At 29.7% G+C, this 27,439-nt stretch overlaps 1 protein-coding gene across 1 annotated transcript in view; it reads left to right on the top strand.

Moving 5' to 3' along the window:
• Positions 1–27,439, top strand: part of LOC142318558 (stromal interaction molecule homolog) — a 71,897-nt gene that overhangs the window by 26,100 nt on the left and 18,358 nt on the right. Inside the window, exons 3-7 of the mRNA XM_075355112.1 lie at positions 8,374–8,493; positions 18,020–18,132; positions 20,241–20,356; positions 24,068–24,237; positions 26,378–26,530. Of these exons, the coding sequence (XP_075211227.1) occupies positions 8,374–8,493; positions 18,020–18,132; positions 20,241–20,356; positions 24,068–24,237; positions 26,378–26,530 (672 nt within the window). The remainder of the gene's footprint in view (positions 1–8,373; positions 8,494–18,019; positions 18,133–20,240; positions 20,357–24,067; positions 24,238–26,377; positions 26,531–27,439) is intronic.

Genomic DNA, 27,439 nt, shown 5'->3' with positions numbered 1-27,439 from the left:
AAGTTTATGCTTTTCAAGGGTGCAGACAAATTATCATTCCGTCGTAACCCTCATATTAAGTATAAAGGCTGTGTAATCAGCCGATTTCAAGTTCATAAGTACCTAGGTGTTTTGTTTGATAAGAAGTTGCTGTTTAGCAACCACATTAGGCAAGTAGCGGCGGACGCCGTTTCTGTGATGCAGAAACTTAGGAGGATTGCTTGAAGGATTACGGGCTGTCGGGCCGTCATTTGTACTCAGTGTACCGAGGTCTTTTCGAAAGCATTACCTATTACGCGTTTGGGGGCATAGGTTGGAATGAAATCGAGCACTTATTCAAGATTTAAGGAGTGCCCAGCACATAGCCTTAATCGTATGCATTGGTGTTTTAAAAAAACTTCCTACAAGGCTACCACTGTATTGGGAAAGGATCTCCCGATCGATTTAGCGGCGAAAGTTCGGCGGCCATGTGGCGATTGTTAAGAGAAGGGAGGCCGAGGTATTTGGGATGCGGTTTCGAGCCGGGCATGTACCGAACGGTGATCTCAATGCACCGGTTCTAAATTTCTAACAGTTGTCCATCTCCCGCCTGCGGAGGAGGCTTTACAGCCTCGCGATAGAAGAATGGCACGCCACGACTAAGGGAAGGTCCTTGCATAGATTTATACAGGACTTGAGGGGGATGGAATGTTCAATAACCAGTCTACACCGGTGACGATGCCGCTAGTTATCGACTCCGAAGAACTCGGTCGGTTTTACTTCGTTGAAGGTACGGTGACATCCATCTCGCCGCTGTGCCTGTCACTTCTGACCGATACACCCCGCTTAAAACCGGGATTATTTGTTTATTAAATGAACGATTACTTAAACAAAGATAAATATTCGTGAAAGATTCTACTGTTTGCTGTACAGCATAGAGTAATTAGATATTTCTGCAGTGTATAAATGTTTATTCGACAAGGAAATCAGCCAGATTTATACTCGATCGAAGGCGTATGACGGTTTTTAAAAACAAAAAGAAGGTAAGGAAAAATGAATGGAAGCATTCGACTCTTCGTAAGGATAATTTTATTCTCAAATCGTATCGAGAATTAACGGTAGAAACTTTAGACGGCAACGAAAGTACGAAAGAAAAATTGAAAGCTTTATCAAAGCCAAAGGAGAAGACAACACGATATTGAATAAATAAGTAAAAAAATGTTTTCTCTATTTGATGAACAAAACGTTGTAAAAATTAAACGTAATTGAATGTTATTATCGTCGTAAAGTAAATTTTTGTATAAAGAATTGTTCTCTTGTTTTTTTTATCTTTGACATCGCAGCTTTTAGTTAATAATTCGGTCAGAAATTATAATTATTCCCTTATTCGGCTTATCAAGATGAGTAAGATAGGCGTAGTTTTTAATTTTTTTAAATAACAGTTCTCGATTAAAATATTTATTACTTGGAAAGCGGCCAGTAGCTCAAAAATGCCAAAATCGTACGAATTCTTCGAGTAAAGATTAGTCGGGTAGTATTTTTAGATTTTATCCCCGCATTTTACGTAGGTGGAAATTCAAAACTTTGGTTAAAAAGTATTCAAAAAAGGATACTTTTCTTTAATTTCCCTCAAATTTAGACAAATTTCAATAATAAAATAAAATTACATCGGTAAACAGAAAAGTAGTCTGGTATTGCAATAAGACCGCCCGAGTCTTTTACTGTTATTTTGATGCCAGTTATTAAGTGTCAAACATATTACGACGCGAATAGATACAAATTATTGAAAATGGAGATAAACAGGACCTATTAAAATTAATGTAATCGTTAAGCCGCAAACAATAAAACATTTCGTTAATATTATAAATCTATTTCGATGATGAAAAGAAGGAAATCGTTTAAGTCGATCGTCTTCCGTTTGTTCAAACGAGCCGATTTGCATAAAAACAAAACCGTAAATTAATAATCGCCAAAATATTTTTGCTTGTTATTACTTAATAGTGTCCTGCACGTTTGTAATAAAAATATGATAATTTTTGTAAAAGCTCTGTTAAAAAACGGTTTTGCGATAAGTTATCGCAAAACAAAGCAAATTTCTTTGTAATCGCTACATATAACCCATTCTTGTTTATTTATTAGCGCTGCGAATAATTTTGAAATTTTTTTTTTATCGCCTGTTATAAGTGTAGAAAATTATTTTATGAGGAAAACAGCATTATAAATCTTGCGAGTTAATTTACAAATTATGTTATTATTCTCATTTATTAAATAGATTTGGTTGTCAAGGCCGTATAATAAAAGAATTAGTCAGCAGGCGAGTTGTATTTCAGTTGTTTTTCGTACTTAGTACGTTCATTAAGACGCCGGTTGTTAAATACAGTTTTGCAGGTAACGCGTGCGTAGTAGCTGATGATCGTTTGTTTCGATCGGTGAATTAATTCAATTATAAGTTAATCGTTGTTTTTCCTGTATCGCGTGAAAATATTAAGAATAAATTCTTCCTCTGAATTCAAGGGATTAAAAATTATTTAATTTTAGATATATATTTTTATATCTCTTCTGACGAGTGAAATTCTTTTGAGCGACTACAAAATTATCGATATTTGTCTATTTCTTGTTTCGTAACATTTATTTATAAACGTTTTTCTAAAAACGTTGTCAACTAAGTGAAATCAGATTTGAATTTATTTTCATGAATTTTCTTTTTTTTCATTTTAAAATAAACGGCAGGGTTAGAGAGAAAATAGTTCACGTAACGAAGTACTGGTAGCAAATAGTTTTATGATAGACAAAGTTGTTTTCTATTGTTAAAAAGTAACAAAACACTTCAGTTTCTGGAAAACTATATATACATTCGATTTTTAACCGGTTATATCAACAGATATATTTTATAGAGAAAAATTTTTGTTATAAAAACAAAGTTGTAGAATAACATCGGTTTCTGAAGCGCCAAAATTTTGTTTGTAACTTCTTTATTTATGGTATGTATAGTCTTTAATAATGTATCAATTTATAGCTTATAGACTTATAGTGTATAAATTTATAAGTTTGTTTAGTTTTTCAATAAAATTCACATTTTTCTGATTTAAAATCTTTATTCGACTTATTAACTCGCGTAATTCACGCACCTAAATTTAAAAAAAAACATCAAATATAAAATATTCCTTCAAATAATTTTTTTTCTGTATTAAAACATTTTAGTTTCATTATAAATCTATGTAAAGTTGTTTTCTAGCGTAAATCGTCCACCTACTTTTAGTTAAAAAAATGTCAGTCAAAAAATTGCATGAATTACACGAGTAAATATGGTACGTATGTGATGTGCCGAAACCGTATCGGGTGCAGACGTTCTGACACCGGTTGCAAGTTACTTAAAAATAACAAATCACATTTTAAAATATCATGGATCCCGTTCCAGGCTTCCTGCGGGAATTAGTGAAGCGGCTGCTTGTCACCTTCTTCACCGATGCAAATGTACAGTAGCATATTAGATTTTAGAGTTCACCAAAATCAATAACTATACATTACTGTGAACGAAGCTTTCATTCTGTTTGTTATAAAAACTGGCCGTACGGTAGGCATCATTACTCCATTACTGTCGGAAAAAGAAACTTTGAGATCGTCGTCTCTTGTATCTCAGTCGCTTTACATGCTGGATAACCATAAGAAAGACTAGGACGGATGGTGAAAGCAAAGATTCAGTTTCCTCTTCAGATCGCATTTATTAATATCGTTTGGAATATTTGTGATTATTTGTTTTTCTTTAGTAGGATTTTCAATGTATTTCTGGAAAGAATCTACGATTACTTAATTTAAATTTATTTTAATTTTATTGCCGAAGTTTCTTTCTTAATGAAGTTTCTGAATATAAGCGAAAATGTAGGCTGCGCTTTCCACATTTAATACTTTTATTTTCCTGATACTTATGCGATCATTAATGTATAAAACAGCTAAAATTAATTTTAAACGATGAAAGGAATTCAACGATAGAAAATAAAACAAATATGTCCATTACCTTTAGTCCTTGTACAATAGTTATATAAAAATTTTCAGAAACAAATTTTGTAGGGAATATTTAACTGTAATTTAGTAGTTTTCAGTTCATTCTCTTTGAGTTTTATTAAACTATTTTTTTTAATTTCTTTAAAAAAATTTGAGGATATATTCTAATAAAAAAAAATTTCTGCTCAGTCAGATTTTTGTTTTTTGCTCTTCCAAAAAAATTATTCGTTCTGCCAGAAAAATTAATGACAAACCAAACAGACAGCAGTAATATGCGCACAATTATTTCTACAATTCTTCATATCTTCTGTAATGATTCTGGCATTGTTTAACCAAAATCTACAGAACATTGTGGAAGAATTGATCAGTGGTGTTAGAAAGGTGTGATCTGCCTACAACAGGACTGTGAAATGACACAAACTACCTGCACTCAAAGGAGTGCTTAAGAGTTTTTCCACATAACAGGTGTTCATCCCGTCCTACGATTCCTTTATAGAACCTTTTTTTTTTTGTCCTTTTTTAAACACCCCCAACATCCCCGGCCTCTGCCGTTAGGCTTTGCGCAGGAATGTCAGGGTGTCGTGGCAGTAGACTGCCCCCCTGTCTTGCCAGTTACGGCTACCCATCGGGGTCCTTCCAGCCTCATCAAGACGCAGTTGCCCCCCTCTTCTGGGCGACCGCTACATCCCTCAGCTGAAAGGCTACCCTTCCCGTCCCTTCCTTTATAGAACCTGGGTTTTTTAACGGGATTGCAATTTTTTTTTTTTTTTTTGTCTTCAGTCATTTGACTGGTTTAATGCAGCTCTTCAAGATTCCTTATCTAGTGCTAGTCGGATCGTTTCAGTATACCCTCTACATCCTACATCCCCAACAATTTGTTTTACATACTCCAAACCTGGCCTGCCTACACAATTTTTCCCTTCTACCTGTCCTTCCAATATTAAAGCGACTATTCCAGGATGCCTTAGTATGTGGCCTATAAGTCTGTCTCTTCTTTTAACTATATTTTTCCAAATGCTTCTTTCTTCATCTATTTGCCGCAATACCTTTCATTTGTCACTTTATCCACCCATCTGATTTTTAACATTCTCCTATAGCACCGCATTTCAAAAGCTTCTAATCTTTTCTTCTCAGATACTCCGATCGTCCAAGTTTCACTTCCATATAAAGCGACGCTCCAAACATACACTTTCAAAAATCTTTTCCTGACATTTAAATTAATTTTTGATGTAAACAAATTATATTTCTTACTGAAGGCTCGTTTAGCTTGTGCTATTCGGCATTTTATATCGCTCCTGCTTCGTCCATCTTTAGTAATTTTACTTCCCAAATAACAAAATTCTTCTACCTCCATAATCTTTTCTCCTCCTATTTTCACATTCAGTGGTCCATCTTTGTTATTTCTACTGCATTTCATTACTTTTGTTTTGTTCTTGTTTATTTTCATGCGATAGTTCTTTCGTAGAACTTCATCTATGCCGTTCATTGTTTCTTCTAAATCCTTTTTACTCTCGGCTAGAATTACTATATCATCGGCAAATCGTAGCATCTTTATCTTTTCACCTTGTACTGTTACTCCGAATCTAAATTGTTCTTTAACATCATTAACTGCTAGTTCCATGTAAAGATTAAAAAGTAACGGAGATAGGGAACATCCTTGTCGGACTCCCTTTCTTATTAGGGCTTCTTTCTTATGTTCTTCGATTATTACTGTTGCTGTTTGATTCCTGTGTATGTTAGCAATTGTTCTATCTCTGTATTTGAACCCTAATTTTTTTAAAATGCTGATCATTTTATTCCAGTCTACGTTATCGAATGCCTTTTCTAGGTCTATAAACGCCAAGTATGTTGGTTTGTTTTTCTTTAATCTTCCTTCTACTATTAATCTGAGGCCTAAAATTGCTTCCCTTGTCCCTATACTTTTCCTGAAACCAAATTGGTTTTCTCCTAACACATCTTCCACTCTCCTCTCAATTCTTCTGTATAGAATTCTAGTTAAGATTTTTGATGCATGACTAGTAAGCTAATTGTTGTGTATTCTTCACATTTATCTGCCCCTGCTTTCTTTGGTATCATAACTATAACACTTTTTTTGAAGTCTGACAGAAATTCCCCTTGTTCATAAATATTACACACCAGTTTGTATAATCTATTAATCGCTTCCTCACCTGCACTGCGCAGTAATTCTACAGGTATTTCGTCTATTCCAGGAGCCTTTCTGCCATTTAAATCTTTTAATGCTCTCTTAAATTCAGATCTCAGTATTGTTTCTCCCATTTCATCCTTCTCAACTTCCTCTTCTTCCTCTATAACACCATTTTCTAATTCATTTCCTCCGTATAACTCTTCAGTATATTCCACCCATCTATCGACTTTACCTTACGTATTATATATAGGTGTACCATCTTTGTTTAACACATTATTAGATTTTAATTTATGTACCCCAAAATTTTCCTTAACTTTCCTGTATGCTCCGTCTATTTTACCAATGTTCATTTCTCTTTCCACTTCTGAACACTTTTCTTTAATCCACTTTTCTTTCGCCAGTTTGCACTTCCTGTTTATAGCATTTCTTAATTGCCGATAGTTCCTTTTACTTTCTTCATCATTAGCATTCTTATATTTTCTACGTTCATCCATCAGCTGCAATATATCGTCTGAAACCCAAGGTTTTCTACCAGTTCTCTTTATTCCGCCTAAGTTTGCTTCTGCTGATTTAAGAATTTCCTTTTTAACATTCTCCCATTCTTCTTCTACATTTTCTACCTTATCTTTTTTACTCAGACCTCTTGCGATGTCCTCCTCAAAAATCTTCTTTACCTCCTCTTCCTCAAGCTTCTCTAAATTCCACCGATTCATCTGACAACTTTTCTTCAGGTTTTTAAACCCCAATCTACATTTCATTATCACCAAATTATGGTCGCTATCAATGTCTGCTCCAGGGTAAGTTTTGCAGTCAACGAGTTGATTTCTAAATCTTTGCTTAACCATGATATAATCTATCTGATACCTTGCAGTATCGCCTGGCTTTTTCCAAGTGTATATTCTTCTATTATGATTTTTAAATTGGGTGTTGGCAATTACTAAATTATACTTCGTGCAAAACTCTATAAGTTGGTCCCCTCTTTCATTCCTTTTGCCCAGCCCGTATTCACCCACTATATTTCCTTCCTTGCCTTTTCCAATGCTTGCATTCCATCTCCAACTATTATTAAATTATCATCTCCTTTTACGTGTTTAATTGCTTCATCAATCTCTTTGTATACACACTCTACCTCATCATCATCATGGGCGCTTGTAGGCATATAGACGTTAACAATCGTTGTCGGTTTAGGTTTTGATTTTATCTTTATTACAATGATTCTATCACTATAAGTTTTGAAATACTCCACTCTCCTCCCTATCTTCTTGTTCATCACGAAACCTACTCCTGCCTGCCCATTATTTGACGCTGAGTTAATTACTCTAAAATCACCTGACCAAAAGTCGCCTTCCTCTTCCCACTGAACCTCACTAATTCCTACTATATCCACATTTGTTCTACCCATTTCCCTTTTTAAATTTTCTAGCCTACTAACCTTTTTTAAGCTTCTAACATTCCACGCTCCGACTCGTAGAATGTTATTTTTTAATTTTCTGGTGACCCCTTCCTTAGTAGTCCCCACCTGGAGATCCGAACGGGGGACTATTTTACCTCCGGAATATTTTACCAAGGAAGGCGCCTCCATTATTGCTATGTGAAAATGCAGAGAGCCACATTTTCTTGGAAAAAAAGCAGCTGTAGTTTTCCATTGCTTTCAGCTGCGCAGTACTCAGAGGACTGAGTGATGTTGATACGGCCGTTTAAGTCATTGTGACTCACGCCCCTAACAACTACTGAAAGAGCTGCTGCCCTCTTTCAGGAATCATTCCTTAGTCTGGCTCTCAACAGATACCTCTCCGATATGGTTGCACCTTCGGTCCAGCTACTCTGTATCCCTGAGCACTCAAGCCCCCTCACCAACGGCAAGGTCTCATGATTCATAGAGGAGGGGGGATTGCAATAGCAAAAATTATTTATAGTTGGTTTTGCATCAACAAACTCAAACATTTTCTGAGACAGGTTGCTTCCCCCGATACTGAAGAGCCACTTAACCGTGGAACTCAGGAAACCTATGGAAAATACTCATCTGTCTCGACAATGACATTTCAAAGTATCTGACTGAAATGTAAACGATTCAGTTAGATCTGTTCACTAGACGCTCAAGGAATCTTCATTATAGAAAACAAAAAAAAAAATTTTTTTTAAATTTAACTGGGCTTTCTCCTAATAGATAACAACCAATAAATGGAACATTGTCAAGTAATTTGGCAAATTTAACTCGGACAGTTTTTACTTTTTTTTTTAGATTAAATATTTTGCTCTTTTTTCAGTTCCTGAGAGAAGAATTGCAATACGAGGATGGAGCTGAAAAAAGACAGCGCGCATTCCATCGGAATGATGATATGCACATAAGCGTAAAGGAATTGTGGGATGCTTGGTTATGTTCTGAAGTAAGTACTTTTTTTTTTACTTTTTCTTTAAATGTTGCCTTGCATTTATTTATATATGTTCTACATAATGAATGAGTAGAAAATGTATTTCTTATGGTTTGTAAAAAATTATTTAGGAAAATTTAGTCTTAAAATTATTAATTATTACTAAGGCTAAATAGTAATTCATTAGTGACTATTTCTCTTACTATTTAAAAATGTATATCGTTTATAAATTTGTTATTTGCAAAAGTTTATTTTTTTGTGATTCACTAAAATTTAAGTTTTAACTATTTATGTTATTCTCATCTAATCTAATCTTATATTATCTGATCGATCTGATTATAGAATTATTTTTTTTTGTGTTATAATTTGACATCAGTCTTTTGTAGGCATTTCAAATAAACAAATATACATTATTGTGATTAGACAGTCGAATATATTGTTATATCCATTTAGCTTGTCTTGAATTTTATAAAGAGGTATGCTAAACTTTTTTCTTTTTTTTTCATGTCTATATGTATGTTTATGGTCTGCTATGTTCAGTTCGCAATGGGATCTGATTTGAATGTAATGTTACTAAGATTTTGAGGACAGTTGTTAAATATTGTCGCCTAACCACGTCCTTTCATCTATGTTGTACGCCCTTTATTCATATATTTATTTATGGGCTCACTATTTACATTTTTTGTTATTGTAATTTTCTTAGAACGTAAATAATTGTTGCAATAGGAAGGGATTACTTTAATTATTATGTCATTTTTTTATTTATAATTTTTAAAATTATTAAATGTTATTTCAAATTTCAATTCTACATGCTCTAAATCCAATAGAATTTGTATTCTTAATATAATTTTCAACTTTTGTTCCTTATTTCTCATGCACTGTTGTTTTTAATTTACTGAAGTTATTCTGTAATCTACTACACATCAAAAGGATCAAGTAAGAACTCTGTGCTACCATAAATAGCTACGCTGCAGGCTAGATTAGATTTATTAAGTGGATTTGTCTAGTCCTGTGCATCTCGCTCAAAAATGGGGTCCGAACTTCTGAGACTTCTTACTTAATTATTACATCTTTCATAAGATACAAACCTAACAAATTAGAATCATTATCCAGAAAAGAAAATATAATAAAAATGATGCTCCTTTGATATTGAAACGTTGCACATAAAGGAGTTAACCGGTTTTAAATTATCATAGTTAAAATACTGTATAATAGCCTAGTTTAAAAAAAACTAGCATTACAATTCTCAAAAAATTCAACATTTTTTTTTTGTTTAAAATTATTGAGCGATTAGATTAATAGCTGTTTAAAAACTGTCTATTATAGAACAATAGACTTTTAAAACAGAAGTCGTAAGTTAAAATCGGAATATCAAGAGTCTGTACAAAATTTTAAACAGAAAAATTATAAGCATTCATGCATCATATTTTCTGCTGTTAAGTACTATTGTACAATTTAAAAAAAAAAGAAATACTTTTAGCACAATAATCAGTTCCAAGAAGTAAAAGCACAGTAAAATTTAGCAGTAAATATAATTTACAGTTACAAAAGCGATACAAATAAACACAAATTAAATTGTGGCTACTTATTTATAATGCCAGTGATTAACACCAATTGATCTCAATTATTTAAGTAGTGTAACAGCTTTAATAATGCATATACTCATACATATGTATGGGTATAATGAAATATCATAAATAAGATGTAAAAAACAAACTTACCAGTAAAATTTTATGTAAATATTAAGATTTGATTCTCATTACTGCTTTTTTTCTATACTGTAGAAGGAATCACCCTTCCAAAAAAAAAATTGGATATAATTAATTAGTTTGGCTCAAAAACCGTTTACAAAACTGTTCACTTAAAATATAAATGATTATAGCCATTTTGATGGATAAACGATCAGCATGTTTAGAAACATTATTGATGATGAGAATGATGATTATAATTTATTATCATTGATTGTTTAACAATTGAAACCGCCATCAACGTTTAGATTTTAAGTGAACATCTTTGTTGTGAATGGTTTTCGAGCTTATTATTCTCTTTTTCAAATTTATTTCAGTAAATAAATGTTTAGCATCACCCCTTATTTATAATGCATTATAGATAACACTGAAGGGGGTTCCTGTTTGTTATTCAACTTCATTTTTTTTTTATATCGGGCAAACATTTATATCGCCCGAAACCAAAAAAGGAAATGAAAAATTGTGCTAGTTTTATTTATTTTCTTTCAGGATTTACAGACGTTGTTCTTGTTAAAAAATTAATTTTCAGAAACAGATTCTATAAATTTTGTAAACAAATAAAACGAAAATAAACAAAATAGAAAACAAGTGAAACAGAACACACAAATAAAATAAACATTTTTTTTATCTTTATAATATTTTGTTATGTTTAAACTCTTAATGGAAAAAGAATCTAGTAAATTTTATTTGTAAAAATTCCCAGAGTATCATTAAAAGGGTGTCTCGCTAAATTCAGTCTGTTGATTAATTGCAGTGTTTTGATAAGATATGAACTGTCACGGTGAACCCTTCTGGATCTACATTCATGAAATGATGAAAATGTTTTACATCTGTATAAAGATATAAATATAATGTGATATAAGATAGTGAGTGATTAGTTTTAAGAAAAGATGAGAATCTTAAATGGCTACATTAATGTTGAGAGGTTATGCCTGATTTTTAAGGGTGGTACATTCAACATTTGTGCAAGAGTTATATTCCATATGACTCTTCCATTTTGAGATCTAATTTCGTTTTCTTATTTGAGATCCAATAATTTATTTTTTTTGAGATCCAAGTAATACAAAGATTTATGTTTTTTTAAATGTACTTTGCAATATGAATTTTAATACATTCTAGGCCAATCAATAACATCAATGTTACTGAAGACCACCTGTTGCCGCTAGATGTGGCTAACAGTACTCTTTGTGAATCAGTGTTCCAACAGCTGTGACGGTGAGAGGCTGCATTGTTGACTTTCGTGCAGTTGTATAACGTTGTGTTATACTGCTTCGACAAACTTCTAAATGGCAGATTTTAAAAAGCAAAAAACCTGCATCAAATCTTGCTTCATGCTTAAAAAACAGGTGTAGAAACCCATCGCATGCTTGTGGAAACATTTGGTGACAACGCTATGAGTAAAAGTAAAACTTTTTTGTGGTACAAACGACAGTCGATGACGATGAGCGTTCAGGAAGACCATCATGATGATTGTTTTTTTTGACATCAAAGGCATTATCCAGAAGGAATTTGTTCCTCTTGGTCAAACTGTCAATGGGATGTTCTATTGTGAAGTTTTGAAGCGGTTACGCGAAAGCATTAGGCCCAAACGTTCAGATCTGAGGAGTAACAACAGCTGGGTTCTGCACCATGACAATGCTCCCGCACACACATCGCTAGCCGTTCTGATTTTCTTGGCTTTCAAAAAGACAGTAGTGATTCCCCACCCACCCTATTTGCCTGAACTTGCTCCGTGCGACTTTTTTCTCTTTTCGAAAATAAAATTTCAATTGAAAGGCCGTCATTTTAACACAATTGAGGAGATTCAGGAAGAAACGCAGAACGTGCGTAGAACACTTACACCTGCAGACTTCCAGTGATGCATGGAATCATGGGAAAAACACTGGGATCGCTGTATCAATGCCCAAGGGGATTACTTTGAAGGAGACAGTGGAAATTATAAGTTATGGTAAGCTATTTTATTTTTATGGTAAAAATTCCCCGAACCTTTGGGTAGCACCTCGTGTATGTGTGTATATATATATGTGTGTGTAATATATATATATATATATATATATATATATATATATATACATACACATATATGTTTGTCTGTTTGTGTTATTGCATCACGCGATAATCAACTGACCAATTACTTTCAAAGTTGCAGGATGCATTCGTGTTATCCGAGAGAAAGTTTTACCATCGACCGAGGCCCTAGCTCCCTTGAAGGTTAAGATGTTAAAAATATTCATTATTTCTTAACAGCGACTGCCTCTCCCTGACAATTTCCATGGCAATACAGTTTGATTGTTTACTTGTTGCAGCTTAATATATTACTGCTAATTTACAATATTCTGGTTTAGATAAACCGAAAAATTTCATTTAAGTTCTCAATTTACTCGTACTTTATGATATAATTTTTTTTTTATTTGCTCAGAAAGTAGAAACTATCAAAAAAAATTTGTTAAATTTCGAAAGTCTAATAAAATAAAAGATTAATGCTGTTAATAAATAAAGAATAAATCACTTAAACAAATAGTTTTATTATTGTAATGCGTATGCTATTTGATGATTTTAGGTTGTAATGTTAATGATAATGTATATATGTTTATTCTATATTTATTATAACAGCTTTATTTTTTGTTCCGCTTTAGTACCCTCATTAACAAAATAGCACTTTAAAATGCTTCTGCACCTAAAAAAGTCTCAGTTTTAAACTTGCAGGTAAATTTTATTTTTAACTAGTTTTTATTATTCAAAATAAGAATATTAAATAATTATTCTGATAGCATCATAAAGTACATTATATAAATCATGTCAATATAAGGTAAATTTTAAATTTAAAAATTTAAGATTAAAATTTACAAATTAAAAGATAAAAGTAGATGCGTTTACAATCCATACTAATTATTTAAATACAGCACATTAAATAATTATAATAAGGTGAATACATTCAATATAAAAGATTACTATAAAATAATACACAATTCAGATGCTGCCATTGAAAATAATTTTTAGCACATTGTACTGCGTATTGTTCGAGATGTAGATAGATCACATTTTCTTTTTGTTTTTAATTAGTATTATTTAAAAATTCATTAACAGAGTAATATTGTTATTGTAAAAAAAAATTTTCAATTTTATTTCAAATAAATTGTTGGGAAGATTTTTCAAACAGTTTGGCAATTTATTAACAGAAGCGTAATAAGGCTATTTCTTGTCAATCAATGTATTATGTTGAGTTGTATGAAAACAGTTCCATTGTTTGATTCGGTAAAGGTGGATATTGTTATTTAAAAAAAAAAAGTGATCATTCTTTTTAGGAAAGATTGCACATTCATAAATATAAATACAAAGATTAGTTAATATTTCTCAATATAGGTCTACACGATTCATACTTATCGACACCACATAATGATCTAACAGCCTACTTCTGAATCTTAAAAACTTGTTATGACTTTTTTAGAGAGCCCCAAGAAGTTTCAGTATATGTAATATGAAAATATATGCAGGAATAATAAATATTTCCTAATGATAACAAGCTTAGTGTTTTATTAAGGCTCTTTAGAGCCTTAATAAATGTTGTATTATGGCTTGATTTTGTTACAAATAAAATAAATTATATCATCTCTTGAGAACATTTCATGTAATAAAACATCCAGAAATTTCACTTTGTGGGCAGTGGAAATACTTTTGTTGTCGATAATGAGAATTCTGTCTGTGTAATCAGCAATGTTACGTCTACTTGATACAGTGCAACAGTTTTATCCATATTTAAAGTTAGGTGGTTACAGTCCATCTGGTGAATACATTTTGAGCTTCTATCATACAGTTTTCAATTCCTTTTAAATTATTATCTTCAGATAGAGATATAGTTGTGTCATCTGTGAAAAGGTTACAACAAATGGCTAAAAATTATGTAACAGATCATTAATAAACAAAAAAAAGCAGGGTTCTTAAAACACTTTTGAAGCACTCTACATTCTACATCTTGAAGTGAGAATTTAAATTCTACATGTGCATTCTTTTTGAAAAATGAATTTCAACTACTTGTTTACAGTTAGATAAATTTTTTCATGAGATGCTTTACTAAGATTGCAAAAAATTGAAAATGGAATCTTTTTCTCTCTATGGAATTTGAAATAATTTAAAAAAGTGGGGAACAGCTCTGTTGGTAGATAACACTTTTGTAAAAATCATGCTGAAAGTTTGTTAGTTTGATATGCTTTTCTAGAAACATTAAAAATCTATTTTTCATGATTTTTTCTAATACTTAAGAAAATACATACAACAATGAAATCGGCCTACAATTTTGTAAATTATGTATTTCATTGTCATTTTCTGTAACTGCTTGTATAGTTTTAGATTTACTGTTTAAATTAGATATTAAATTATCATACTATAATTTTTTAAGCAGTGTGAATAACTTTTGCTTAATTTTTTGATAATTTTTCAAATAATTCTAGAAGTAATCAGATATTATTATATTTATACATTTCACAGAAATTTCTTAGAATAGAGATACGTTTTACATTTCTTTTAGTAATCTGTGCATTTTTGTTTTTATATTTAAATTGTTTCTTTTTTAATGAAGGGCAGGCTAGAGAGAAAGCCTGCTGAATCTCGCTAAGAAAATTATTAAATGTTTCATCGTAGCTGATTTTTTTAATACTTTCCCAATTTGTTTCTGACAGAAAGTTTTAATCAGATTTTTATCAATCTTACTCCTGAAAAATAAAAGTAATAATTTTCTCGTTGCACATTTTTTCATTAATAATAAGCGATGTTATTGCAGTTTGACAGTTATGATCTGAAAGACTGCAATCTACATAATGAAAATTACCTTTTGATAAATTTTAAAAATATTTTCTATTTAGGTGGCTGATGTTAATTCTAGAGCGTTTACATTTCGACAAATTAAATGAATAACAATTGTTTTCCACTCCCTGAAAGTAGTTTGTAATTTATTATTGCTCTTACATTTTTATCAAGCATTTTATTATTCCATGTTATCAGAACTTGAATTTTTGAAAAGTCGGTTACGTAATAATCTTGCCGAAGTAAAAATTTCATTCACTAATATTTATTAAGAAGTTTGATTTAACCTCAGTCATTCTCAACTTCACTTACAGAACTATAATAGTTTCATATTTACTTCATTAATTTCCCTAGAACCTTTAAAAAGGATTCAATAGTTTATAATCTATTGAATTACCCAATATCAGAGGGCAGGATTTATAAAAATGCTCTTCAGTAATCTTTTATGCTAGGATGTTGGTTTTTATTCATTTAACTGACTGTTATTTCTGTTATAGCATCTATCTTTCTGTAATTTTTTCCCATAAGCATTTATAAAATTTAATTTTACTGTGTTGTTTGTTTTCTTATATAATTTTTTCAACATAATGTAGCGGATTAATGTTGGCCTCTTTCTCTTAAGTTAAACAAACTTTTAAACATATGCTTTTATTAATTCATTAAATATTGAATTATTATTAATAAGAAAAACATATATATTAATTATATCTCCATTTGTTAACATAATTTAGCTCAAGAAAACAGATAGTATAATTTGAAAACTAATACATCAGCGTAATACTTACAACAACAATTTTGTTTAAGAGAAATAAAATGACCTTGTTTGTATTAGAAAATATAATTTCCTTCATTTTTTTTATTATTTTACTAATTTTATAATCTTTTGCTGTAATCGCATATAAATTGAAATTATTGCATTTGGTTTTTTAAATATTTATATCTTTTTTATTACACTACTTTTATTAAAAATGTTCACTTCTACTAATCGATGATGGTAATTTATGGGCCAAACCAATCCTCTCTCCTTATCCTTGATCTCTTTTTTCTCGTTATCAGTTACAGGGTTATAGGTTTGACCCTGCTTATGCTTTAGGCAACAGTGCAGTTCTTCATGCTTTAATGTCAGAATTTGAAAATCATTTCAGTATCCAATAGCTAAGGGGAACAGGAACTCTCCTTCCTGTGCAGCAGCTATGCAACAAGTATAACAGAGATATGCCTATCATGTTAAGCCGGGGTTCCTAATCAAACCTGATAACTAAATAATTAAATATGCTCTCAACTTAATAACATAAAAAATGCGTATAATAGAAACACAATTATCATCGATTGTGAGTGAATTGATCTATTTTTGACACAGAAATTTTGGAGATTTATTTTTTATTTAAATCTTGTAGAACAGTTTCAGGTCATTCAGAAGAGGATAGTAGAGATTATGATCCTAAAACTAGATGTAGATCTAGTTTTAGATTTTGAAAATAAATATTTTCAAGCGACCTGGCTAACTCATTCAAAATTTATCTTGAATTTAACATATGCTTGCTTTTTAGATCACGCTAGAATCCTACCCTAAAAAATTTACCATTTTAAGACAGATCTGTGAAGAACATATAATGATTACCAATGTGAACTGCTGATGTGTAATCTTATATTAAGAAAAGTTTTGGGGATTTTGTAAATGCATTACATTGTTCTTTAGACGATTAGGAAATAATTAATTTCTGCCTTTTAAAATATAGTGGTATAAATTTAGAATTATTATTAATTAGAAAAAATATATATATATATCTGATTACCTCCAGTTATTACATAATTTAGTATAAGAAACTAAAATTTAAAAGTAAGAAGTAAAGAAAAATTTTTTCCCAAAAAAATCAGAATTACTATATAGTGTTAAATAAATATTCTACGTCTTGAGTTTCTTAATTTTATAAAAACGTTCCAAAAATTAATTATTTTCACTGACCCTGAAATTGGATATTATAATGGAAAAAAAATGAATTTTTTATTTCTTCTATCTGTTAAAATAGGAAACATGAAGGAAGCTAATATATAAATATAAATATAATATTTAAATACAAAAAATGTTTTTTTAACATTTAAACAAACTGTTTTAACTTTTCATGTTTAAACAAATACAACTTCTAAGCTACACTATTAGTGCAATATTTATTTTTAGACAATTAAAATGAAAAATATAAATATTAATATTAATGTTTTTACTATCCAGCTCTTATATTAGCTTTTTAACATAAAAACTAAATGTAGCAAATTTTATTTTATTTTTTTCACCAACATAAAATTTATTCATCTGTAGCATTAACTAAATATGTCATCTGCTTTTGAAAATAACTGTACTACCCAAGAAAATGAGTTTTATATCTTTTTAATTTGATTAAGAACAATTTTTTTTTTTAATTTTTACCTTTTTTACATTTTGAATATATTTTACATTTTTTATAACTATAAATTTTCTATAAAATTCCTAAAAAGTTGTTTCGATATGATTTTTACCTATAAAAAGCGGTTAATCTACTACATATTTATAACTGAGGCTTTGCCTGAAAAACGTTTTGGCATTTTCCCATAACATTTAAGATAAAGTAAGATTTTATTAAATCCTTTCCTCTATGTGCTTTTATTATTAATGTGACTCCTGAATGTGTAGATACCACAAATATCTTTTACACAATGATATGACTATTTTGGCTAACATTTATAATTAGTAACAAAACAGGATTTCACCTCTGTTAAATTTGTTAAAACATAGGAAGGAAAATAGTATTTATTCCTTGATATTATTAATTGTAGACAATCTAATTTACATGACTTTTTGAATACCCTGTTTATAATCTCTAAATAATTTCATAAATGTAAAAATTATTTTCTAGAAAAAGGTCATATGTTTTTTCTCAAGTAATACTTGTGTCATTGATTTCACTGATCTTATGTAACTCGATGATATAATAATTAATAATTCATGCTAATGATAGGTGCACAACTGGACGGTTGAGCAGACCACTGAATGGCTGGCAACAAATGTCGAATTACCGCAGTACGTACCTGTATTTATTCTAAACAAAGTGACTGGAGCTACTTTACCGAGGTCAGTTTTCAAGTAAATTATTCTTTACGTTTTGACTTTGTTATATGTATGTGTATTTATTCAAAAATGTAGTTTTAAAAAGTAATAACCACCGAGTTAGTTCAGTAAATATGTTTGACCTCAGTACTTATCTATCAAATAGAAGAAAGTGTAATGCATAAACAACTGTCAAAAATATCAAGACAGCTATATTTTACTGCAACCTGAAGATAATACATAACAAACTGCAAATATAAACAGTCAATCAGTTTCAGTCATATCACTTTCAGTATATAGTGAATTCCCAGTATTTCATTTTTTTAGCAGATTTATTTTTAACCCTTTATTAGGTGTGAGACTAATCCTGAAGTCAGGTGCTTGGTACCCGATTGTGTATTATTTATGTTTATTTTTACCTCTTAATGATGATATTAAAATTATTATTAATTGTATTGTTACATCGGCTGATTTGTTTATAAATGTTGCTGACAAAGCTTAATTTTTTTTATTAAAAAATTAAGTTACTTTACATATTTGTAATTCTTTGCCAGGTTTTTTCTGTTAAATTTTCTCATAGTACTGAATGTTTTTACTGATAATAGACTAGTTTCATAATAATCCTTGCTATAATTTCTTACTAATTAAACAAATTAAGGTTTACAATGAAACTGAATTAATGAAGTGAAAATTAAATTAAAGTATGAATCTCAGTCGATGATCATAATAGATTGCATAAGATCTTGACAGTGTCAAATATAGTCTTCTTAGAAGTGATATTCTACTGTTTTATAAATATTGATTCCATAACACCAGAAATTATTGACTGTGAAGAAGGCACATCTGTTATTTCTCTATGGTTTTTTGTTGTTTTTATATATTTTTTTAACTACAGCACATGATAAATTTACATCAAAATTAATATTTGCTAAAAAGTATATAAAAAGAGTACCCAACAGAAAGTGGTGATTCAATGAGTGCTATTTGTTAACAATCAAGACTCACACTATTTTGAAGTAGAAAACATTGTGAAATATTATTACATATATGTCATCCTAACAAGTTTCATAAAGATCAGAAAACATGTTTGGTGATAACTTCATGTGAATTCACATGTTACTGAATTTAAAGAAGAATCTAAAGAACATTCATTTCATGAATCTAAGCAACATTTATTTCGTAAAGTGAAATAAGTGATGGATCGAGGAAAGACTAACAGAATTCTTCATCGACAGGATGAGAAAGGTGGTGTTCTCTGTTCGAAGAAATATGTTGTAAAAATGTTGGGTGACATGTTCAAAACTTTTCTTTTGTTTCATTTGAAATCTCTTTCTGTTGGATGTTATTATTACAAAGAGTTAACTACATTTTACTTGTCATCCACCCCTTGTATCTTGTATCAAAAATATCTTTAAATAATAAATAAAATTAAATATACCACCTCCATTTACCATTTTTTTTACTTAACTTAAATAATGTATCTACAGTTTTAATTTATAATATGTAATATTGTGAATTTTATTTTAATATCGTATTTTATCAACACAGATCAACCTAACAATAGCCCATTCAAAATGGAGTAGTAGGCATTATTTTTATTTAATGATTTTTCTTGTCTCTAATTTTTTTTTTATTCATCGGATCATACTGCAATTTACATATTACAATATTTTATTAGCTCAATATTTATTTTTGCCCCAAGAAACATTAGTCATAAGTCTCTTTACCTAACGTTCCTGTGGACTTCTTCACTGAAGGAGATGATAAATATACATATGTCATAATGATAAATATACATTCATATATGATAAATATACATATGATGATATTTAGAATTGTGTATTTTGCTGTGATTAGACAAGTATAAAGTGAAGTAAGATGTAAAATCAGTATATTTATTTATAGGAAAAAGGAAAGATATAGCGGAAGGTAAAAGAATGAATATAATTGGAAGATTCATTAGGTGTTATAAAATGATACATTTTTTATAAACAATGAAAAATTTAAGAGTAATTTGGAAATCCTCAACCACTGTCAAATGTATACAGTAATATTTTACATTCTTCTTTTAATTTTTTAAGTGAAACTTGCTCTATTAATTTAATTTCTACAATAATCTTTTTTTATTACAGATTGGCTGTAAGCAATATGCAATTTTTAAGTAATGTTCTTGGTATTAAAGATCCTATACATAAACAAAAGATCGCACTCAAAGCTATGGATGTTGTTTTATTTGGTCCACCAAAAGGTACTTCCTCTATTTATTTTTATGCTTTTTCTTATTAATTTTTGATTTGTGTATTTGAAAATATTTCTGTTTATTTTTTTTAATATATTAACATGTTTTATATCGATTCAGTTCAATAATCCTAATATAGTACCTAGTATACATTCTCACTGTCCCTTAGGTTTTGAATAATGGCTGATAGTATCACTGAGCAAACCTGCATTTGGGCTGATAACTTTTATATATATATATACATGACGGTTATCTGAAAATTAATATACATTTTAGATATGGCGTGCGAGGAGTAGGAGTAATGATCCCATCTTGTACAGTAGTGAAATATGACTGAGAATGCATCTAGCAGTGATAGAAGGAGATGGGTAATGCTTTTACTTTTTTTTTATATCATCACAGTTTAAGATAGATCTGACAGTTGAGATCCTGCAAGTTGAATGTAAACCAACATAAACTTTATATATAAAGCCATCGTAAACTTTCTGAAATTTACTAAGAAAATTTAATGATGGAAGAGGATGTGAAATAGTTGTGGGATGTGGAATGATGTTTAGAAAGAGTGAATCGATGTCCATGTTGAGAAAAGTGGCCGGTTGACTATCATTGATGATGAGAATTTCAAAGATAATAGATTATTTAACACTTAAGTGCATCTTGATTACTTTCTTCAGGTCTGTCACTCGGTCTTTGATTAAGCGATCAAAGTAATGTTTGGGCCATCGTAAATTATATACCAATTTTTTTAACTTGTTTCTTGAAATTCAAGACACAACGGATTAGGTCGTCGTTAGCCCTTCTTGAGCATTGCAGTATCCAAGGTGATGCTTTAATTGAAGATTATGAGTGATGAGACTGGTTTTAACATGGAAATGTAGAGACAGAAAATCAGTCATCAGAATGGGGCCTTACTCACATGCCAACAAAATAAAAAAAGGGATTACGTACTTTTTCTCCCAGGAGAATCGTGGCTTCTCTTTTTAGACAAAAGAGGAGGCTTCTCGATCAGTTTTTTGAATGTGTCATAAAATTTAAAAATTAAATTTTAATGTGTCATGTGTTTAAAATTTTAAACAAATAAAAATTATAGACAAACATCATGAAGTGTTGAGCTTCAATACAATTTTCTTATATGGTTTAATGCTTGTTCGAAATTAACTTCAACAATTCATGATGAATGTTTGTTGATCCTCCTGAGAGCCTGAATTTATCTCATCCTACAAATTTTCAGTTTACGTGTGCGCTGAAAATTAGAGGAGAATATTGTCTCCTACAAATAAATTTTTACTGCATTCTGATATCTTCTGCTACGTATACTAATAGAACAGCGATTTCAACGACTTGTTTTATTGCATTATTGTTCATTTCAGCCTGCTAACAGAATTTTTATACTAAGTGTATATACATATGTATAGGATGTTGATCGCATTAAAATTGTACCATTTCATTTCGTACTTCTGTATTTAGTGTTTTTACCATGCTCCTTTCTTCCAATGTTAAGAGAAAGTTGTGGGGATGGTAAATTATAGGAATATGCACTGAAAATAATAAAATCAGTTAAATAAATAAATATTTAAAGAATTTAAATAATGAAATAATTACATTTAAACTAACTTGATCACAGAATTAAAAGCTGTAATGCTATTTTCTATATTACTATTCTATAGTAGTTTTCAAATCAGTTATAGTCAAGAAAAAATTCACTTAACAATGATTCTCTCTATAAATATATTTTGAAGTTCTGCTTTTTTTCCTAAATATTTTGAATTATTTTTATTTTTTCAATAAGTAAATAATCCAGGAAAATGTTTCAGTCAAATGAGTAAACTCTTTTTTATGTTTTATTTTTTTAAATTCCATTTTGTATACATTTTTTATCATAAGTCTTTTTTTTCTAAAAATGAATGAGATTGTTTACGATTCATTGTAATTCACAGCTGACGTTTATTTTTGTTTATCTTTGTGCAAAATATCGCTTTTAAAAGCTGACTTTAATTTTTATTATTTATTTAAATGACTTTGATTAGCGCTTTGTTTATATTTCTTTGTTCAGTTTTTATTATATATTATGAAAGATAGTTTCAATGAATCTGATAATAAATGTAGATTTCATACTGAAAAACTGAATTAGTCGTTGTAATGCGTAAAAGTATTTGATTGTAAATGTCTGCTTGTATTAAACTATTCTTAATATGCATTTCCTTTATTTTTAATTCTTTTTTCTCATGGAAACTAAATCTTAAGTTCTAAAACCATAAATTTTCAAAAATCTTAAGAACTAAATCCAGAAGACTATTTAGAGACCAAAATAGAGAAGTTGTTTGTTATATTATGTTGAACTGTATTTTTATATAAAAAAGAAACTTTAATATTAAAAGTTAATAATGTAATCGATTATATTAAAGAATGTAATGCAGATATGCAGACCTTAGCCACAGAGTTTTTTACTTTCATGTTTAAACATATCGATAATACTTCCATATTTGATAATGTGTATGCATTTAATAGTTAGCCACACGTCACAAAGACATCCTCAGAGTAACCAGTGGATATCCTGGGAAGTTTGTTGAAAAGCCCCATGATTATTATACAAGGCTTATCACTAGATATATAAAACATTGATCTTTTTTTATCCCAGGGGGATTTACCTACAGAATATAGATCATCCTACAGGACATTATGGGATCTGATATTTATAGACCCTAGGACATCCTAAAGACATTGTCTTGGATCTCTTACTATGATATTCTGAGTAGTGTATCCTTTGGATGTGTAGTTTGTACTCCACAAAACATCTATAGAGTATCCAATAGGAACTGCTCTAAGTATGATTATAGGTAATGTTATGTTTGTTAGATAATATGAATGAAGTTCTTAGCTGTACTTGTAAGTACTGTATAAATTATACACAATTATTTAAATAAAATTATAAATCGATGGATTTTATTCGTTTGTACAATATGTTCAATAAACTGCTGATGGTATAATTTAGGTAGTCAACGACAAAAATAATTTTGCTCTGAATGTGACCTCATATAAAGATTGGAGCAAGATATATTCTACTGCATCGGTGACAGTTGTCTGTAGGTAGCCGGATATAGTGAAAATGCTAGTGGCGGCTTATTCAGTGCCACTGATTTATGGCATGTAAATTAAAACTAAAAATTTTAAATTATTGGTATTTGATAAATTTCTTTCTATTTATCAATTTAACTGAAACGTAAAACCAAAGTTTTTAAAAATCTTATGCCGTAAAAGATCTACTGTGATTTAAAGTTCTCTTCTGCATAATCTCCTTTGAAACTGTGATCGGCAAAATATGATTTGCCGACCAGAGTGGTAATGTTTTCACCTTCCATCCTGAAGATCCTGGGTTTGTATCCCGATCAGGAATGGCATTTTTCAAATGCTATAATTTCAGTTTTGTATTCCCATCAAGCATAATGCTTATTTATGTGTTATAATTTATACTCAAAAAATAAAAGGTGTAGATTTATAAATTGCCAGGCATGGAAAATATATTTTTTAACATTTATTGTAATGTTAATCTTATTTTTTTCATAAAAGAACATTTTTGTATTTGTAGGATGTTGTATAAAGTTGTTTATTAATAAATTTATATATTCTTCTTTTACATATATGGCATATGAAATGGGCATAATTTAATGTTTACAGAAGTGTTATTTTTATTATTATGGCTAACATTTATGTTTATTTTAGACACCACACATCATCTTAAAGATTTAATATTGGTTACATTATTGCTGGGTGCATTAATTGGATGTTGGTATGCGTATCGGCAAAATAAAATTTCAAGAAAACATTTAGGACGTATGATGAAAGATATGGAAAGCTTACATAAAGCAGAAGTTGCTTTAGAAAATTTACAGGTATTTGTTTTTGATTAATTTTTTCTCTTATTTTGGTATCATTTTAGTAAATAATGTAGTCATGGTGGTTCTACTCTTAAATCTGTTCTTAATGATGTTCTGTTTAGTCAATATTTTTCTCTTATGTTTAAGAACTATTATTTGCACGCGTACAGTATGTATTTTTCTTTATTTCCGTTTGCAATGAAATATTCTTCGATCATCAATTATAAATCCCATTATTCAGTGTTATTTAAGTGACTAATTTTCAGAATTAGATGTAGGAATTGAATTTCTGAATTGGTGTAAGGTTTTTTTATGTATTCTGATGATCTATTTGGCCTAAATTGTACTATTACTTTTAAGAGGTAGAAATTATTTCCTAATTCTCTAGATAGAAGTTATTTTTGTAACTGAAAATTAGCTTATTATTATGTTACATTCAACAAGAAAAATAATGTTTAATCGAAGAAGCAAAAACCTTTTTGTGTATAATCTGAGTAATTTAAACATTTTTGTATTGTTTTAAATGGTGGAAAATTTTATATTAGCTGTTCAAGAAATTGTTTACTGGGTTTATTGTGACTTAACTTAAGTTATGCTTCTTAAGTAGAAATAAGATTATTGATTGGAAGGAAAATATTTCCATTTCTGGAAAGGATAGTATTTTTGTTTTCCAAGTACAAAATTTCTGGATGTTTTGTTAAATACAAACGCTCATGGAATATTCAAAGTGACTTTTTAATTAAAAAAATCAAGCTGTACTGTTTTACTTTAATGTTTCTCAGTAAAACAGTAACCTTTGTCTCCATTATTAATTTTTTTAGTGCCTATCCCATTTAAAATATGTCATCTGATGAATTTCCTCAAAAAGTCAGAATTGTTTAGCCTCCATAAATAAGAATCGTGTAACCTATTATTTGATAAACTAAAAATTTTAACTTACGCAAAACATTTATTTATGTATGAATGTGCAAAAAAAAGTAATTTATCTTAAAAAAACAGCATTTCCTCTACTAAACAGACAAACAGTAGAACTGTTTTCATATGGTACAACATAATGTGTAGCATGCAAGAAAAGTTTTTCTTTATTACACTTTTGTTGCCATGTATTGTATTAATTTTAAAACCACTGAACTTTTTGTATCTTTGTTTAATGTTTTCAAATAATTTCCAAAACATTTCTGAATTTTTTATTTATTTTGAGCACTTTAAGACCACAATCCAATCTCATCATTTCCTTTTTTACTGTTTTCTCAAATCTTCCAACCATTTCATATTTGGATCTGAATTTTTTGTTCTTGGAAACCCTCTAACATCATAATTTTGGTTTTAAAGGTATTTTTAACATCTTTTTCTTTTATATTTTTACATTTTTAAGCATTTTTTAACACTGTTAATACAGTTTATTTCTGTTTTCCTGTTATAGAAAAAATCAGAGATTTGCTTATTTTTTCATTTGTTTTTAACCCATTCTAATAAGGTGACCAAAGAACATTAATCCTCACTTTTTCATTGTTTCCATTATTTTTTCCATGTTCTGATATATTTCATTTTTACTTCTAAATTTAAGTATTTTTCTATCTTTTACATGACCTAATATTTTTCTAATTATTTTTTCCTTCCTTTCTATACCTGCATTCATATTTAATCACTCACACATACATAAACTATGTTGTTTTATTATTATACTATGTATGATTTTTCAGTTTTTGGATTATGCATTTTTTATGTATGTATTTTTGATTATTCCTTAAACTTTCTCTTATTTTTGAAACCATCAAGTATTACTGATTTTTCTAGCCCATTTTTCTGTTTAAGTTCACCTATGTCAGAATTCTATATCGTTTTTAGTTTGTGTTTTTTACTTTTTTGCTGTTTGTGGGTATTTGTGTGTTTTTAATACTTGTCATTATTTTTGTCTTTTCGACTGATATTTTTTGTCCAGTTTTATTAGCTATTGTTTACTTTATTGTTATCTTTTTGTTTTTAATATTTAAAAAATTTCACTTTCAACTTTAATTTTGAGTAGTACGTGCAAAGTTTAAAGTTGAAAGTGCAGTTTTTCCAGATAATTTATTTATGATATTTGTTTCTTGTTATAACATTTCAAGATGTATATAATGTAGACATTTATGTATTTGTATTCTGCTGTTTTCAGAAAGAACTGGAACGAGCTCGACAGGAGCAAGAATATGCGACTACAGAGAAGCAAGATCTTGAGAGGAGGTTACAGCAGCAACATAGCAGTGATTCTGAATTGAGAACATCATATTCAGATCTTGAAGTTTCACAGTTGAAGGCTGAAATCGAGGTACCTTACTGTTAATAAATTATTTAAGTTTCCATTTGATTATGTGCTCATGCTATTGATATTTTCTGTCTGGCCATCAAATCGCCTAAGTATTGATAATGTTAGTGCATGTTGGATATACATAATGTTTTTAAATTAGTTATACTAAGATAACATTTAATTATTAAGAAAATAAAGGGCTTAATGAATTTTATAATTTCACCAATGATTACAGTACATTTTCAGTTTTAATGCTGCTTAATTTACTGATGATATGACTGCTGGTAGGCATATAAATTTCATTAAAATGTAGCAACTAAGATGTTTGCAGGTGAGAGGGTATGTTCAGTGTTTTTATGGTCTCATTATTTAACCGTCACTGTTAAGACAAATTAAGTACTGTTAATTAACAGGAAGAACCACCCCAAAGATTGTCTGTTATTGCTCAGTTGAGTAATTTTCTTGAAACTGACTGTGACTTGGAAACAGAAGGCCAAATCAGGGTAGACATCCAGTTGCAGATAACAATTTTTAGTTAAAACAAGTGTAGACTTACACTTGTTTTAACTAAAAATTAATTTAACAACCTTAGTTTAGAATTGAGTATTCCCAAGGCTATATAACAAAACTTTTTAGCAACATCTGGAAGTTAAACCAAACATTTTGATTAAGCACACACATGATGAAAATTTCTTTAATGTTAAAAGACAGAGTTACTTTTGATCTGGGGATGGGAGAGAAATATTCTAAAAACTTGAATTTTTTTCTGAAAATGCTATATTTATTAGTGTAGCCTTGTAAGTTTATTATGTTTATAGTGTGTGTTTTAGTATATTGCTTTTAGTAATTACATTTATTTTTAAATGTTTAAAAACTTACAATTAATTAAAACTTTAGTTTTTAAAATCCCTTTTATTTCAAAAAGGGATA

Source organism: Lycorma delicatula, chromosome 1 (genome assembly GCF_047948215.1).
Source record: "Lycorma delicatula isolate Av1 chromosome 1, ASM4794821v1, whole genome shotgun sequence".
Taxonomy (NCBI): domain Eukaryota; kingdom Metazoa; phylum Arthropoda; class Insecta; order Hemiptera; family Fulgoridae; genus Lycorma; species Lycorma delicatula.
This window is presented reverse-complemented; position numbering and strand designations above follow the sequence as displayed.